General features: G+C 37.3%; 1 protein-coding gene across 3 annotated transcripts in view; it reads left to right on the top strand.

Moving 5' to 3' along the window:
• The window catches only part of LOC103462998 (up-regulator of cell proliferation-like), a 31,000-nt gene extending 22,708 nt beyond the window's left edge, over window positions 1-8,292 (top strand). For all 3 annotated transcript variants that reach the window (XM_008406102.2, XM_008406103.1, XM_008406101.2), the window contains one exon: window positions 2,545-8,292. In XM_008406102.2, the coding sequence (XP_008404324.1) occupies window positions 2,545-7,181 (4,637 nt within the window). In that variant the 3' untranslated portion in view covers window positions 7,182-8,292. The remainder of the gene's footprint in view (window positions 1-2,544) is intronic.
• The last annotated feature ends 8,124 nt before the right edge of the window (window positions 8,293-16,416 follow it).

Raw genomic sequence — 16,416 nt, 5'->3', positions numbered from 1 at the left:
CCCTCCCTACAAATAGCTGTGTGGTTAAACAATGTGTTTTTGTGTGTGTGTGTGGGGGGCTCGACTTTTTGGGGGGCAAAATGAATCTATGTAGCTGAACATAGACAACAACTTAGCCTATAAGCTATTTGTTAACAAGCTTAAGGTGATGTATTGATATAACTAGTCATCTTTTAGCTAACTTTACATGCATCCAACAGCTTTACTCAACTCAGTCGGTTAGTTTGGGGAAAAACTGTGAAAAGTTATTTGCGTTTTGCTGGTTTGCTGCCATGATTCTAACACACCTGTGCAGCTCCGCACAGCACCAGCAGGTCTCCTTTGCTGCCACACAGGTGTAAACCCAGCGTCGTAACGCTCATGTTGCATTTAAAGGCGGCTCGGAAAAACAGGTTACCACATGTTAACAACGGATTAAACCGTTTTAACTGCTGATAGAGTGACAGAGGACACAGATATGGGAAGTGTGGAACATACAGTAGGGGTTACTGTATCAAATTGACAGAGGAATAACAGAGTCGGCCGTTCTAAGGTAAGAACCCAGCGCATACAGCGTTCATGGTTTTTTTTTGTTTTTCTTTTTCATCCAGCCGCCCCTGCCAACCCGAAACCCCCTCGCCCCTGCAATGGCACGGCGTGCCCCACAGTTTGGGAACCTCTGGTTTACATGAATAAAGACAATTATAATGTCCTGCTTCTCGAGCCCCCATGACATTTCGCCACGCCCCCTTCACCATGTGCTGATCGAGCCTCACTATTTGCTCAGCACATGTGCTGACATTTCTGTCTTGTCTGCCCCAGCTACCTGAACTTTGTATTTTGTGTAAGTGGGTTTTGATTCTGGATTAAATTAATCTATGAGTCTCCTGCCTGCTGCCAGGGGCGCTGCCAGGAATCTTGGGCTCCCTGACAAAAAATTTGCAGCTGGTGCAGCTGGTGTTACAATTTTTTGAGTCTATTTGACCCATAAAAAGCATCACAATTTTGAAGGCTTGCATCTGCCTTCCTTTCTTTGGTTCAATACTGATAATTAGCACAATATTTACTGCTCATGGATTTAACATCCAACAGTTCACATCCAGTATGCAAGTAGGTTGCGTAAACTTTTTCTATTAGTTTTAGATACTGAAATGTCTCTCCCCATGAGCAACAGTCAAAAGCAACGTGGAACTACACATAGAGCAATCCAGATTTCTCAAAAGTCCTATGTAATTGCACTTTATTCAAGCTGCAGTTTCACTTCAATAAAAAATATGGGTTCAGATTGTGATTGACAGCACTAAAACTCTCCTGCCTCAGACTAGTTGTTTCTAGCAATTGGAGAAAGCAGAGGAAATAGATTTTTCACAGATTACCTCTGATATCATACTGTCACAACATAATTTTTTCACAGTTTTAAAAAAATATGTGAAAAAAATATATTTATATAACATTTGTATATTTATTTATATAAATATACACATATTTATAAAAGTTACATAACTGCAGCTTTAATTTCACTCAGGAGAGAACAGATCAGAAGGGACGTGGGTCAGAGCTGCTGCTGACTGACTCATCTATTGTCACGTGGTAAAAGGTAAAAGGGACAAGTTAAATATATGAATATGTTCTTAATTTTTCCCCTTAATTCATTAAATGCTAGCGAAAAGGAGGTAAGCAGTAGTTTGTAGCTAAGCTAACTATGCTAAATGGTTCATAATCTCACACAGTCTACCCACTTCTTGGAGAAAAACTGGGTTACAAATTAACACTCTTGCCTTTTTCTCTTTCCCTCTATTTTTTTGAAAACCTAATTTTCTAACTTCTAGCAGCATAGTAACTGCCACAATCATTCGTATCTTCCACTGCCTGCTGCTAACAGAGTCACTCTGAAGCTCTCCAAGCAGGAGCAAACCATTTAACCCAGATAGGGGGGTTCGGGGCGTGTGTGTGTTTTTGTTTTTGTTTTTGTTCTGGGAGTGGGAACATAAAATTTTGATTGCTAAAAACAATCTTTTGAAAATACAATATGATTAATTTTGTAATTGACAGGGCTCAGGTTTTTGTTTTTTATTTTCTATAAACAAAAAATAAATAATTAAATTGTTGTTAAATTGTCAGAATTGTCATCACTTTCCCCCCCCCATACCGCGCCCATGCCCGCTGCTATTGGGTTTATCTTCTGCACTTCACCATGACAGTGTGTAGCTAAAAGTCAGAGACGGAAATCCAATGAGAAATCCAGTGGCAGTCTAAAAAGACAAGCACAACACTCTTGGCATCCAGACAAAATTAAGACATTATATGTATGTCATTACAATAAAAGTCATATTTTTTTCAGTAATTTATTTGAATTATTTTGGTGATTATGGTTTAAAGCAAATTGAAACTCAAAATGAAGCTTCATTGAAAATTTCAATATTATACAAGATTGTAAGTAATTAATCTTCTTTTGAGTTCCTCTTTTTTAACTAAATTTCTTAAGTAATTTAACTTTTCAATGATATCCTAAATTGTTAAGATTAATCTGCAAAATTTCTAAACCTGATTATTTTGCTCTTCCAGGATTGAACAACACTCTCTCCAAACTTGGACTGAAAGAATTTTATCCCAACAAGCTCACTCTACGATCTCTATTGGAGATCAACAAAGACACTTTGCATGAAGATCCTGCTTCATCAGTAAAGGACATTCCATGGCATTTCCTCAAAAAATTGTTGAAGATTAAAGCTGAGTGTAGAAGCTGTATTTTGTTACCAGCTAATGAAGAGGATGAACATGAAGATAACTCCTTTGACATAGACCTCTATACTGCCAGTGATCATAGGATAAATGCTCTCGACCTGATAGTAGCACTTTTCCTTTGTGCCGACAGCTTCTTGCAGCAAGAAATGGCTCTCAAGATGTCAATGTGTCAGTTTTCTGTCCCACTGTTGTTGCCTCATGTTAATAACAGTCAGTGCGGCCTGATGCTTTGGGCTCTCAGAGGCATTGTTAAAGAGTGGCGTCCTCATAGTTTGTCTGGATCAAAAGGTTTCATTGAGAACGAGATTGTTGAAGCAAATATTCCATTGTTTTCTTTTGTTCGTCTGAAGAACAGCAGTTTGTCTAAGTCTCAGATCCTGAATCACATTCTCAGTCAGGGTCAACAGAATCTAAATATCTTCATGCACAGAGATATGGAGGGAGGAASAATTAAAAGASAGATATCTGATGGACTGGTGGAGATCTGCTGGTACCTTCCCAGCGGGAAAGAAAATCTGGACATTTTTCCAGAGCCAGTCGCATTTGCTAATCTGAGAGGAGACATTAGTGAGTCACATGCACAGTTCAGTTTTCTACTTCAAGTTTCAACAGCCATCTTTGTGTTTTTGGACAAAGTTGAAGAAAAAGAGCAGGAAACTTTAAATTCAACTGGAGATGTAAAAAATAGATTGTTTTTAGTTGTGAATGGCAAGGAGAGCAACAGGGAGGAGATCATGTCTGTCAAGACAATGTTGGAAAAAAATTGCCCAATGTGCAACATTATAGTGAAAAGCAACCAGGAAAATGCAGTAGAATTTTCAAGAAAACTTTGTGGAAGTATAAAGAAATTATTGCAGCATGCAAAAACAGAGAATGGTCCAAACATCCGTGAAAAAGCTGTTGAACTCGGACTGTCAGTGGATGAATACAGAAGTGAAAATCAAGAGAGAGCAGCTGAAGAAATTATGAGAGGAATCAAGTTAGAGGGTATACCTGATTACAAGAAGGATAACCTGCCTTTTCAGGGAGAAACCTGGAAAAGTTTATCAAGACTACAAATGAACCTATGTAGACTAAATACATCCAATGACAAAGGAACAGAAGATTATAAATCTGAAATGCAGGAAGAAGAAAAACAAATAAAAAGGCAACAAGCAGAATGCAAACTTTCAGAAGGACTTCAGAGTTTCATCAATAACATTTCCACAAGCAACAAAGAAGAACGAGATTTTTTCCTGAAGTGGTTGAAACTCAAACTTGACTCTCACTCAAGAGAAAAACTGTCTGAACTGAGAAATAAATTCAAAGAACAGTGCATAAAGAAAAACCCAGAACTCATTAAAGAGCTGGATCAGGCTCTGTTAGACAGTTCTTTAGGACTTGAGCATTTCATGAGAGAGATGGGTCTGGTATACGAGTTTTCACAAAAACCCACAGAGGAAATCTCTCGTCTCCCTCAACTGGCTGCTGAGATGGTGATGGATGGACATCCTTTAGAGCTTCTGGATGGAGATGCTTCCAACGTCCCAGAAAAATGGGTGTCAGCTGTACTTACTGAGGTCCATAAGAAAGTTGGAAACAGGAGTAGATTGCTGGTTCTGACGGTTCTGGGTGTTCAAAGTTCTGGGAAGTCAACGCTCCTCAACACCATGTTTGGTGTCCAGTTTCCAGTCAGCAGTGGCAGATGTACAAGAGGAGTTTACATGATCTTCCTCAGAGTTAATGAAGATTACAAAAGGGAACTGGATTATGATTTCATAGTTCTCATTGATACAGAAGGTCTCAAGTCTCCTGATTTGGCTCAACTTGAGGACAGTTATGAACATGACAATCAGCTGGCAACCTTCGTCATTGGTTTAAGTGACATCACCATCATCAATTTAGCAATGGAAAATTCAACAGAGATGAAAGATATTCTGCAAATTACAGTTCATGCATTCTTGAGAATGACTCATGTTGGAAAGAAGCCTTTGTGTCACTTTGTTCACCAAAATGTTGGTGGAGTTTCAGCTGATTCTAAGTGCCTGACTGAGAGAAAACGTCTTTTGGATCAGCTCAATGAAATGACTCAGCTTGCATCTCAAATGGAAAAACTTCCAACTACTAAACTATTCACTGATGTCCTGGATTATGACATGGAAAAAAACAACTGGTACATTCCAGGTCTCTGGCATGGCACTCCACCAATGGCTCCAGTAAACACTGGTTACAGCGAAGCTGTTGCTGAATTCAAGAAATATCTTTTGGAGACAATAAAGAGCAATAAAACCAGTGAACCCAATCAGGTCCCAGAGTTTCTAGAATGGATCAAAAGTCTCTGGAGGACAGTTAAATATGAAAACTTTATCTTCAACTTCAGAAACACCCTGGTGGCTCTGGCTTATGACAACCTGTGTAAAGCCTTCAATCAATGGGAATGGGAGTTCAGAAAAGAGATTCACTCATGGCAGCAACAGACAGAAATAGAAATATTAAATTATGAAAATGACTCAGAAGTGGAAGTTTTAAATAAAAAGATTGAAAAGAAAAAAACAGAAGTATCAGTCAAAATAACCAATGAAGAAAATAAAATGAAAGAAAAACTCAATGAGTACTACAAGAGGAAGGACAGACGAGTAAACCTGATAGAGAGGTACAAGGTTGACTTTCAGAACAGGATCAATAGCCTTGCCAATGAAATTAAAGCTTCAGTGAAAACTAAACTGGATTGTACTCTTGAACTGACAGTAAAAAAGAAGAAAGCTCAAGAAATGCAGAGTAAATACAGAGTTATGATTGAAGAGAACGTCATGAGGCTCCTGGGTGATTTCAAAGCATCCAACCTGTCTGAAGATGAGTTGACATTAGAGTTTGAGAAGATGTGGTCTGAATCTACAGCAAATCTGTCTGGCCTAAAAGAACGAGACATTGCTGGATGTGTCCTTAAGCAGCTGAGAAAAAATGTCTTTAATCGAAATGTAAACCAGGAATTAAGTAATGTTGATTTGAATGAAGAAGGAAAAAAACCACTCAAAATTAAATCTGAATATATTGATGGCTGGATGGTTAAATTACCTGTTGTGAAGCAGACAAAGACCAGAGAACTGCAAAGCTTCACTGAATCTATCCTGGAATCCTGTAAACTGTTTTTAGAGGGTAAAGGAGAAACAAATGAAGATTATCACGACTCTTTCACAAGAGAGCTGCTAGAAAACGTTGACAGGCTTCTTGAACAAAACAGAGCAAATACAAAGTATGAGATCGATTTGAAGCTTCACGTTTGTGGCATCGCTTCAAGAGAATTCCTGAAAATGCACCAAAAGTTTCTGTCAAACCTGAATCCTAAAACACAGCTGGAGAAGTTCAAGCCTCAGTATCTGTCTGATTTCATTGACTTGTACAAAGAGAGAGATGACTGTCAACGTAAAGCCAATGATTACATTCAGCTTTGTATCAAACCAGCAGTGGAAGATTTCATCAACAGATCTCTGGGAGTGGACATTGTGGATGAGATCTTAACGAGCCAACATTCTGCAGAGTACAGCTCTCGCTCATTTTTCCAGTACAGCATTCAGAAAGAGCTGCTGGAGAAGGATGACTTTGAATGTTTTGTAAAGTACATTGATAAATATGAAATATATGTGAAGAACTGGATATTTCAGCACATAAAGCAACAAATGTCACAGAATAAAACGCTGTATAAACTGAAGAACAGGAACCTCAAAATCATAACTGAAAAGATTTCAAAGGCTATAGAAGCAGCATCTAAAGGACCAGGTGACGTTCCTCTGCCAGATGACACTGAAAGCACTAAAGAGCTCATCAAAAACATCAGAGGATCTTTGGTTAAAGAAATCTCAATTCCAGTTGAAGCTGAACAAACCATCCTGTTTCAAATCCAAAGCACATGTCATCCATTTATCGACAGTATCAAGATGGAATTGGAGAACCTGACAACCCAGCTGGAGAATGAATATTTAACATCTGAAGACATCGATGAAACTGTGAAAAAACTGACAGTTAAACCTCAGGATGAACTTTTTAAGCGAGTTTTTGGATGTGGGCATCAGTGTCCATTCTGTAAAACTCCATGTGAAGCTGGAGGCAAAGAACACCAGCTGCACAGTGCAGCTATACATCGACCACAAGGTCTGGGTAGATATCATTATCTTCAAACCAAAAAACTTGCTCCAGAACTCTGTACAACTCATGTCCAAAGTAATGCCAAATTCAAAAATTCACTCACTGAATGGAAGCCTCATCCTTACAAAGATTACACAACATATTATCCAGACTGGCAGATTCCACCAGACCCCAGCATTGAGGCTTCAGACTACTGGAAGTTCATCCTGGTGAAATATAATGATCAATTTGCTGAAGAATATTCTGCAGAACCAGCAGATGTTCCACAGGCCTGGTTGAACATCACAAAGGAAGACGCTCTGAAAGGATTAAAAGATGCTTTCAACATAAAGTAAATTCCTCTAGTGTCGTTAACACACTAAACAGGAAAATCACAATACGGCGTATATCAATGCACACTTGTCTGAAAATCCTAAGGACTGTGGAGAGAGTTTGGATCAAATTTATCAGAACATTGAACAATTTACAGAAGAGAATTAGGGCCACTGAAAAAAATAATTATGACTTTTTTCTCAGACTTCTTTTTTCCCCCAGTGGCCCTACTTCTCTTCTGTAAAAATTACCTGGAAAAGACAGAAATGAAAGAAATGGTTTCACTTAGAATGACTGATCATTTTAATCAAGCAATTATGAAACAAACTACAAAGTTTTTAGTAGTTTCTATTATTACAGCTACAATTTTCTCTGTATTTTTCCTTTAAGCAAAAAATTATTTAAGTCCAGCTCATTCTCTCCTTTTATTTGTTTAAGTTGTGTTGTAAAAATATACCCCTAAAATTTCATTGTAGTCATTTTAATTTTTGTTGTTCATCTTAAAGTATTTTAAAATTATGTTTGTTTTAAAAGTGCTTTTGTATCCTGTAACAAGAGAACAAATATAAGGTGTGCAGGCCATGTCCGTCCATCCAGTTTATGCAGGAAGAACATACAAACTCCATGCAGATTTGAACCCAGGACCTTCTTGCTGCAAGGCAACAGTGCTACCAACTGCACCACTGTGCAGCCACGCACAGGCTGTTTTTCATGAATTTTAACCCCCTTATTTCCAAGTATGTTTCTAATTTTCATGCTGTAATAATTGAATTGCAATGTGTGAATGACGCCTGTAGAACTACAAAATCTGAATCGTCTTTATCCACCAAGCTTGTGCACAATGTATTTAAGTTCAGGTCCACTTTGCTGTTTTCTTTGTTTGAAAAAAACTCAAGCGTAAAAATAAGTTGTCTACATGTATTAATTTCAAATGTTATGCAAAGTTGTACTATTATATTTTTCTTTTTTGTTGTAGATTCTAGACTGATTACTAATTGCATTGATCATGAAACATTTTCTTTCTAATGGAAACATATTTTTAAAGATGGCAAAGGTAATTGTTTTATATTTTATTTCATATTTTTTCTCTTTGGTCTTTAGCACAGTGTGATTTGATAGGCTGATTTTAATACTATGTTTTATTTCATCACTTTTTAAAATGGTTCTTGGTTTTCCGTATTTTTTATTCTTTTTGTGATTATTTAGCACTTTGTTTAAATGTGTTTTAAAATTTAGTTTGGAAATAAACTGGACATCGATTTGAATTAACATTGGTCAGATTTTTTGTAACTAATAAAAACATGGCTGCCATATTTGCTCCATTTTTGTCAAAACTGTCACTATGTCCCGATCGATCTTCTCCTTGAGTTACTATTGAAGCTTTAAGAAATGCAGCTCTTCCAACAAAAACCAACCAATCAGACCCAGGAGGAAGGTCTTAGCGCTGTCAATCAACCTTGTATAGTCAATGCTCAATGTGCTAATGGCAGAGAATTGATTTACCATTACAGAAAAACCATTTATCCGTCTTCATGCTAACTAGCATGAGCATCATGACAATTAATATGATCAGGAATTGGCTGCAGAGAGCAAGGGGAGAAGAAAGGAACAAGCAGCGCGACACCAGACTGTGACTGACAATAATAACACCGTCCTCCTCACTGATTGGTTTCCAGTTGGCACTGGGAGCTCTTACTGCGTAAAAGGGTCATTGTAGTCACAAAAAAGAACATTGCCACTAAAAAAGGAAATTTTCACATCAATCTCAGAAATTTACTAGAAAAAGCAAAGACATTTCTGAGTTTGAAAAGTCAATAATTTGCAAAAAAAAAAAAATTTGAGATTAATAGAAATTTTCAAATTTCCAAATTTTTCTGTTTCTACAGAAAATTTTTTTGAGACTTTTGGACAAAAAGTTACTTCTTGTTTTCTATCTGAAATGGCCCTAATACACCATCAGGGACCAATGGAAGAAAGCAGAGGAGCTCAGTTTCCTTCACAGATTGGCTCATACCAAACTGTCACAATAGTAACAGTTTAAACAAATACATATTTTTTTATATAAAAGTTAGTTTTAAGTTTTAAATATTAATCCATTCTTAGATTTAAATCACTTCTTCCCTGCATCCTGTTTTGCTTAAGGTAGTGATGTGCAGCTTGATACTGAGGTATCAATACCTTCAATACTTCAGTCATTTGAGACAATGTCTCTTAATAAGAGCACGTTAAAAAGTAACTAAATGATTGAAATCTTGCCTGAATGAGACGGGGTTGATAGGAACTACTTTTTCTTCTGCCTGGTGTGTAATGCTTAAGGATGTAATGCCCAAGAACAGCTTGCTGCTGCTGATCTCAAACATATTAACACTCAGGCATAAACACATTGGCAGATTGTTAAAAGTCACGCATGGAGCTAGTTCAGCTTTCATTTTATAGTAGTTTTTAACAATTAAACAAGCATTTATTTCAATAGGGTTATTACTTTACACATTTTCTTGGTTTAGTTTGCAACATCATCCTCACATATTTGATGTCTTCTGTTGTTAAAATAGCCTGGCTGTAGAAAATTAGAATGCTACTTTAATGTAGTACTGAGTTTTACAACGTTTACATTTATGGACATAAACTTTTATTTTGGCTCCAATGGCCTTTATTTGAAAATGCTATGACAGGAAAGTAGGGTAATGAGAGAGGGAAGGTCACCAGGCCAGGAATCGAACCCTCAACAGCCTTATGTGGGGTGTGCTTAACCCCTGCACCACCAAAGCATCCTGTAAACTTTATCTTTTAAAATACTTTAATTGAGAAACATTGTTAAGACCTGGATAGAGAAAGTCATTAAATACTGCCACCAGTAATTTTGACAGAATTTTCTTTTTCAGAATGATCTTTAATCCATCCATCCATTTTCTTCCGCTTATCCGGGGTCAGGTCGCGGGGGCAGCAGCTTCAGAATGATCTTTAATCCATCTTTAACCCTTTAATCAAGGGTTTTAGTTCTTGCTGTAGGTGTCTGGTCATGCTGGATAAAAACACAACCCAATAAATAATCTGGGCTAACATCACTTACCCCTTAACTATCACTCTCAGAATGCTTACATGAGTCCATGAGGACCCTGGTACCTCCATGACTGTTGGGGGTTAAAGTATACAGTCCTAAAGTGGACAGGTACTTTCCACAGGCTGATAGATGTGGAGAAATATTTAACATTCTTGAAACTAAATTTTAAGGAAGCTGTAATGTACCTTTGTTTCACATATAAAATTAGTTACACTTTTAATGTGGTTTGTGAATCATTTTTTAAGTCTGTTTTTTTTTAGTAGCCAAACCAGACTTATTTTACAGTGATCAGACAGGAAAGCAAATTTGGAGAGAGAGGAAAGTCATGCTGCAAAGGTCAAAGGGCGACAACTGTGTCCTTTGCATCTCTGCCCCACTGTCGCATTCTTGAATCTAAAATTTGAATTAAATTTGAGAGCAAGTCTTTTAACCTGATTGAAGAGTTTGTTGTTTACATTTGGTGTTCTGTTTTTTCTCTTAGGTCCTCCTCAGTTTTATTGATTCCATAGCTAAAAAATAACCTGATCCTGACGATATGATATAAAGCAAAGCAGGCCCGTGCAGAGGCCACCACAGGGGCAGGTGCTCAACAACAAAAAAAGGGCCATCTAACCGTATTATAGGACAGAATATTAAAGCCACTCAGCTTTCAGAGTTTAATAAACAATGATAAATTACAAAATTGTGAGATACAATCAAAGCAAACGAACATCTCTATATAGAGCATAACACTATGTAGGATATTTTATTAGTAATTTCTTTCTGCAGGCCTATTTTGTTATAGGAAAGTATTGAAATATTCAAACCCGCAATTTATCAAGATATGTAAATCAGAGCTGGACCACCAGACATATTGTCTTTACAGAATTACACTATTAAAAATATAAACAAGGGGTCAATGCAACCTTTTAGTGACTGTAATCTATAAACAGATCTGCCTGTTTGCTGCAGTGGAGATGAAGACGGTCCATTCAGGACAGCAGAGCTGCAGCAAACTTTAACTGGAACTGCAGAAAAAAACAATTAAATAAAATTAATTGTTAATGAATGTCACCATGAGAAAAGCTACTGAGTTTAGCTGAAAAAAAAACTTTAAAAAAAATTTAAATCACACATTTTTGACTCATGAACTTAACTCTCTTTTTTGCAAAACAAACTTATTTGTGCATGTCAGAAATCTTTTCTTGTTATTCTGAGTTTTTGTTTGTGACTCAAAGTTTTGCTTGTGATTCTCACATGACGTCTTGAGCAGAGACTAAAATCACAACAAAAGATTTATGTTGTGTGCAAATAAATGTTTGTTTGGTAAAAATGTGTTAATTAAAAAAATCTTTTAAACAAAACTTTTTTTTAAAGGAATTATTACAATTCCAAAAGTTTTGATTACAATTTTATTTTACTTAACTGAGGTTAGTTTGATTTTTCATTGAATAATTGGGAAACAAATTTAACTTCATACTCTGTGAACCAGAAACTAAACTTAAAGTCTGGATTGAGTTTTTTCCCCTTCATTAATGTCACTTTTATTACATTCATTATATCTATCATAGTAATTCAGGGTGAGTTATTTTTAATTCTAAATTAATATCCTTGTGGGACTTTTATTTAAGTGTTATTCTCCTTCAAACTACATTTACCTAACGCCAGAATAAATGAAATGTACGTTATGCAGCAAAGGAAATTAGAAGATCGGACATATATCCATTATGGAGATGATCGGTTTTGGACGGGCGATGTTCCCCTTATTGCATAATAAATACTGAAGAATGACTGATATCATTAAAGATACAGGGAAGAAGCTTTTAGTTATCTAGCTTTGCTAGCAAAGTCGTTAGCTATCAGCTAGCTAATAGCACAACAACAACAGCCTAATGTCTGTATGATGAAAATAGTGAATCGATAGATAAGAACAGTTTCTCCTCACCTGGCTGTCTCCTCCTGCTCAGTAGTTCTTCAGAGAAAGGCAACGCAGAGGCCTGTCAGTGTCTGTTGTATTTCATTACCTCTCTGCTTAAACCGCGACTCCGAGCTGAAGCAGAAACGATACTTCAACGTTTTCCGTCATCTGACAAGCAGCAAGTCTCCACTTTATTCACCAAAAACGTTTTTTTTTAATCCACCAAAAACTGTTCAGTAATCTGGAACGTTCGCTACGTTGAGCTCCAGTTAGCCGCCTCATCTCACTGCGTGAGAGGCAACTGTGTCATGCGTCACGGGCAAAAGGTCAAAGGTAACAAGGTGACCAGAGGGCTTATTATGTTGTACAAAAACCCCCAACAAAATAGCAAAGAATTTTAGCACATGTTTTTATGTGTCAGAAGAGGGCTTAGAAAATAATAATACCAAAATAAAATAAATAAATGAAATTTGACCAAAAGGGCACTTGGGGGCAAGGAGCAAAAAGGGCAGGTGCTCAAGCCCCCCCACCCCCCCTCTGCACGTGCCTGAAGCAAAGTGAAACCATCTCATTGTCCTCAGTAACATGAACTCGTCCAATGAGAAGTTTATGTTTACTGTTTGAATGAAGGTGGGCAATGAGCCATCACCTGCATCTGCTTAGAACGGATTCCTGCTGAAAAGAACAACTTTTGGACCAATAAACGCCCAGCAAGTGTAGCAGGATGAAGTCTGCCCCCAGGATTGAGGATACCTGGCACCCATCCATCCATCCATCCATTTTCTTCCGCTTATCCAGGGTCGGGTCGCGGGGGCAGCAGCTTCAGAAGGGAGGCCCAGACTTCCCTCTCCCCAGCCACTTCTTCCAGCTCCTCCGGGGGAATCCCAAGGCGTTCCCAGGCCAGCCGAGAGACGTAATCCCTCCAGCGTGTCCTGGGTCTTCCCCGAGGCCTCCTCCCGGTGGGACCTGAACTCCTCACCAGGGAGGCGTCCAGGAGGCATCCTGACCAGATGCCCGAGCCTCAACTGGCTCCTCTCGACGTGGAGGAGCAGCAGCTCTACTCTGAGTCCCTCCCGGATGACCGAGCTTCTCTCTCTAAGGGAGAGCCCAGCCACTCTGCGGAGGAGGAAACCCATTTCGGCCGCTTGTACCCATGATCTCGTTCTTTCGGTCATGACCCAAAGCTCATGACCATAGATGAGGGTGGGAACGTAGATCGACCGGTAAATCGAGAGCTTCGCTTTTTGGCTCAGCTCTCTCTTCACCACGACGGACCGGTACAGCGCCCGCTTCACGGCAGACGCKGCCCCAATCCGCCTGKCGATCTCCATCTCCCTTCTTCCCTCATTCGTGAACAAGATCCCCAGATACTTAAACTCCTCCACTTGAGGCAGGACGACCCCCCTGACCCGGAGAAGGCACTCTACCCTTTTCCGGCTCAAGACCATGGCCTCGGATTTGGAGGCACTGAGCCTCATCCCGGCCGCTTCACCGTGTAAACTGATAATTTATGTAAAGTTCATAAAGTTGTGACTAAAATTGGACAATTTTAAAATGTCGGTAATAAAACAAAATATTTGAATTACCTTGGACATCTTGTGTAATTAATCTTTCCATGCAATTGTAGCCAAAAACAATGTAAGTACTGTAGTGTAGTTATGCATGTAATGTACAAAATAGGTATGTAGGAATAAAGACTAATTATGAGTAATTAAAATTGTAGTTTATCAATAGCAGGAAATCAAAAATAAAAATTAAGTGTAATTTAAATACATGAATAGTATATTTAAAATATATTTGAAGTATATTAAATAAATATTTTTATATAATTCTATGACAGAATAATTACACTCAAAATATAATAATTATATCAAAATATAAAGCTCTGAAATATTATATTTAAAAAGTATATTTTAAGTATACTAAGTACAACTTGAAGTTGTTCCAAAAAAGTCCGTATAGTATACTAAAGTAAACTATAAGTTGTAATTTAATACTATTTAAATACTACTAAAGTATACTAAGCACAAAAAAAGTTGTTCCAAATTAGTACATCAATCAAAATATGCTAAAGTATGTTAAAATTTAATATACTAAAGTATACTTTTTTTTTTTTTTACTTGGGTAAGGGGGGGAGATTTCAAACAATTTGAAGGTACGGTTTATAGTAGTGCGCTCATAGTCCGGAAAATACGGTAATTGGTCTTAAAAGATTTTTTGAAAACGAATTAATTATCTGCAAATAATGTCATCTTTGAGTGTCTCTGCTGTAGTCGTGACTAGCGGCGTAATCATGTGATTTTATTACCACTAGATGGCAGTATGTACAAAGCATTTTACATTAAAACAAGAGAATTAGTTCATTCATGCACTAACATTCATGCACACTCACGACATTGTTGTGGCTGTTMAGGTGTAGTTTTGAAGTGGACATGTTAAGTGCAATTTGAAATAAGAAATGTAAAATGTGTTAAAATAAATTTTTGTGTTTATTTGATTCCTATTCAAGACACTTTGATAAGAATGACTATATTTGTAATACAGGCGGCTCCAGAGAATCTTTGTTTACATGTTTGGTTGATGGCTTGCCTCGTGATTTTTTTCAATTAAAACAATGTACCTCGGCTCAAAATAGGCTGAAAAACACTGGCATAAAGTATACACTGAGGTGTAATTTAAAACAAACTGAAATTAATTATTGAAAGCGTTAAGTACATTTTAAAAAATTCTATTTTGAGCATATATTTTAAAATATACACAAAATATCTTTTACATATATTTTAAATATCTTTTAAATATAGACTTGAGCAAGTGTATATTTACACTTGGGCAAAGACATAATTTGTTCACTTAACGTATACTTTTATTTAATATATTTCTTAAAAGTGTATTTTGGTACCATTACTTAAGTATGTTTAAAGTTCTAATTTAGAATTTGGTACAAGCATACTTTTAATATACTTCATATATATTTATATGTGGTACACTTAATACTTAGTATACTTAAAATGTACTTTCACAAATGTAAGTATGTTTAAAGTATACTAAAGTGTACTTTTTTTTCACCTGGGAAAGCAAAGCTGCTAAAATAAATATGTTATCCATCCAAAGAATAAGTCCAGAACAGCATGACAGTTTTGAGCATCATTTTTATACACTAAAAGGAGTTAAGCTGATTGAACCAAGCTGGAGATAAGAAATGTTTCACCATAAGCAGTGCAGAACACAATGGTGGTTGTTTGCAGACTGTATAAGCAGTAACTGACCGCAGTGTCCAGACGAGGTGGGGGACGAGGTGAGCGGCAAAATGTGATGCAGGAGAATTTCTTCAAAGAGAAAAGGAGCAACCAGAGATGGATGATGTGACTGGAAGGGGAGGAAAATTCACCCTGAATCTCATGTACTTTTCATGTGATACTGACGACTCAGAGCATTTTATACCAGTTATACCAGAATAACTCTCCGCTCATACTGTTTATAAAAACTTCTACAGAACAATATTAGGGTAAATGAAACAAACAAAAACAATTCTGACTTTAACCTAAACATGTATATAAATTATGTTCTCAGTATGTGAAAAGATTCACATAACTGTTTCCTCCTTGTTATAGGATTTATAAACCTGGACTTTATCCACACAGAAAGATTGTCCCACATTTACTTGAGTTTTAAAGCTAGATTTGCTTGATGGTGCATAAACCTTTTTTTGTCAGTGGTCCTGATTATAAAACTTCAGAGTCTGAGGAATCTGTTCTGAGTTGTTGACCCTCAGATTCAAACACAAACAGCTACAGAGACACAAACTCGTCCTGCAGCCTGGAATGATGCAGATCTGGAGACACTCCTGCTTCTCTCAGTGGGCGGAGCCAAATGACGCGTCACAGTGACGTCACTGCARGGGATTTACACTTTTTTAAACCAAGATCTTCAAAACCAGGAAAAACTCAGAGCAGGTAATACTGGGTCTGATATTAGATCTGATACTCAGAGAGGTGGGAAAAGATGGGAGAACAAATAATAACAAGAAATACACAATTTATTTACTTCTGTCCTCAGATCAGTAATTCAATGAAAACATAAAATAAATGAAAAATAAAAGATGACGATAAGGTCAGAGGTCATGATTGGTTAAACTAAACCTTTAGCACCTGAGATGAAAGTGGCTCTCAGTAAAAGTCCTCATTACCTTCAGGCTGACATCACTTGATGCAGAACAGCCAGATGAGCTGCATTCCTCAGCTGCACTCCTCCTCCTCCTCTTCTTCCTCCTCCTCCTCTTCCTCCTACTCCTCCCACCTGG

Source organism: Poecilia reticulata, linkage group LG3, assembly GCF_000633615.1.
Source record: "Poecilia reticulata strain Guanapo linkage group LG3, Guppy_female_1.0+MT, whole genome shotgun sequence".
NCBI lineage: Eukaryota > Metazoa > Chordata > Actinopteri > Cyprinodontiformes > Poeciliidae > Poecilia > Poecilia reticulata.
Note: the sequence above shows the minus strand (reverse complement) of the source record. Positions and strands in the feature narration are given on the sequence as shown.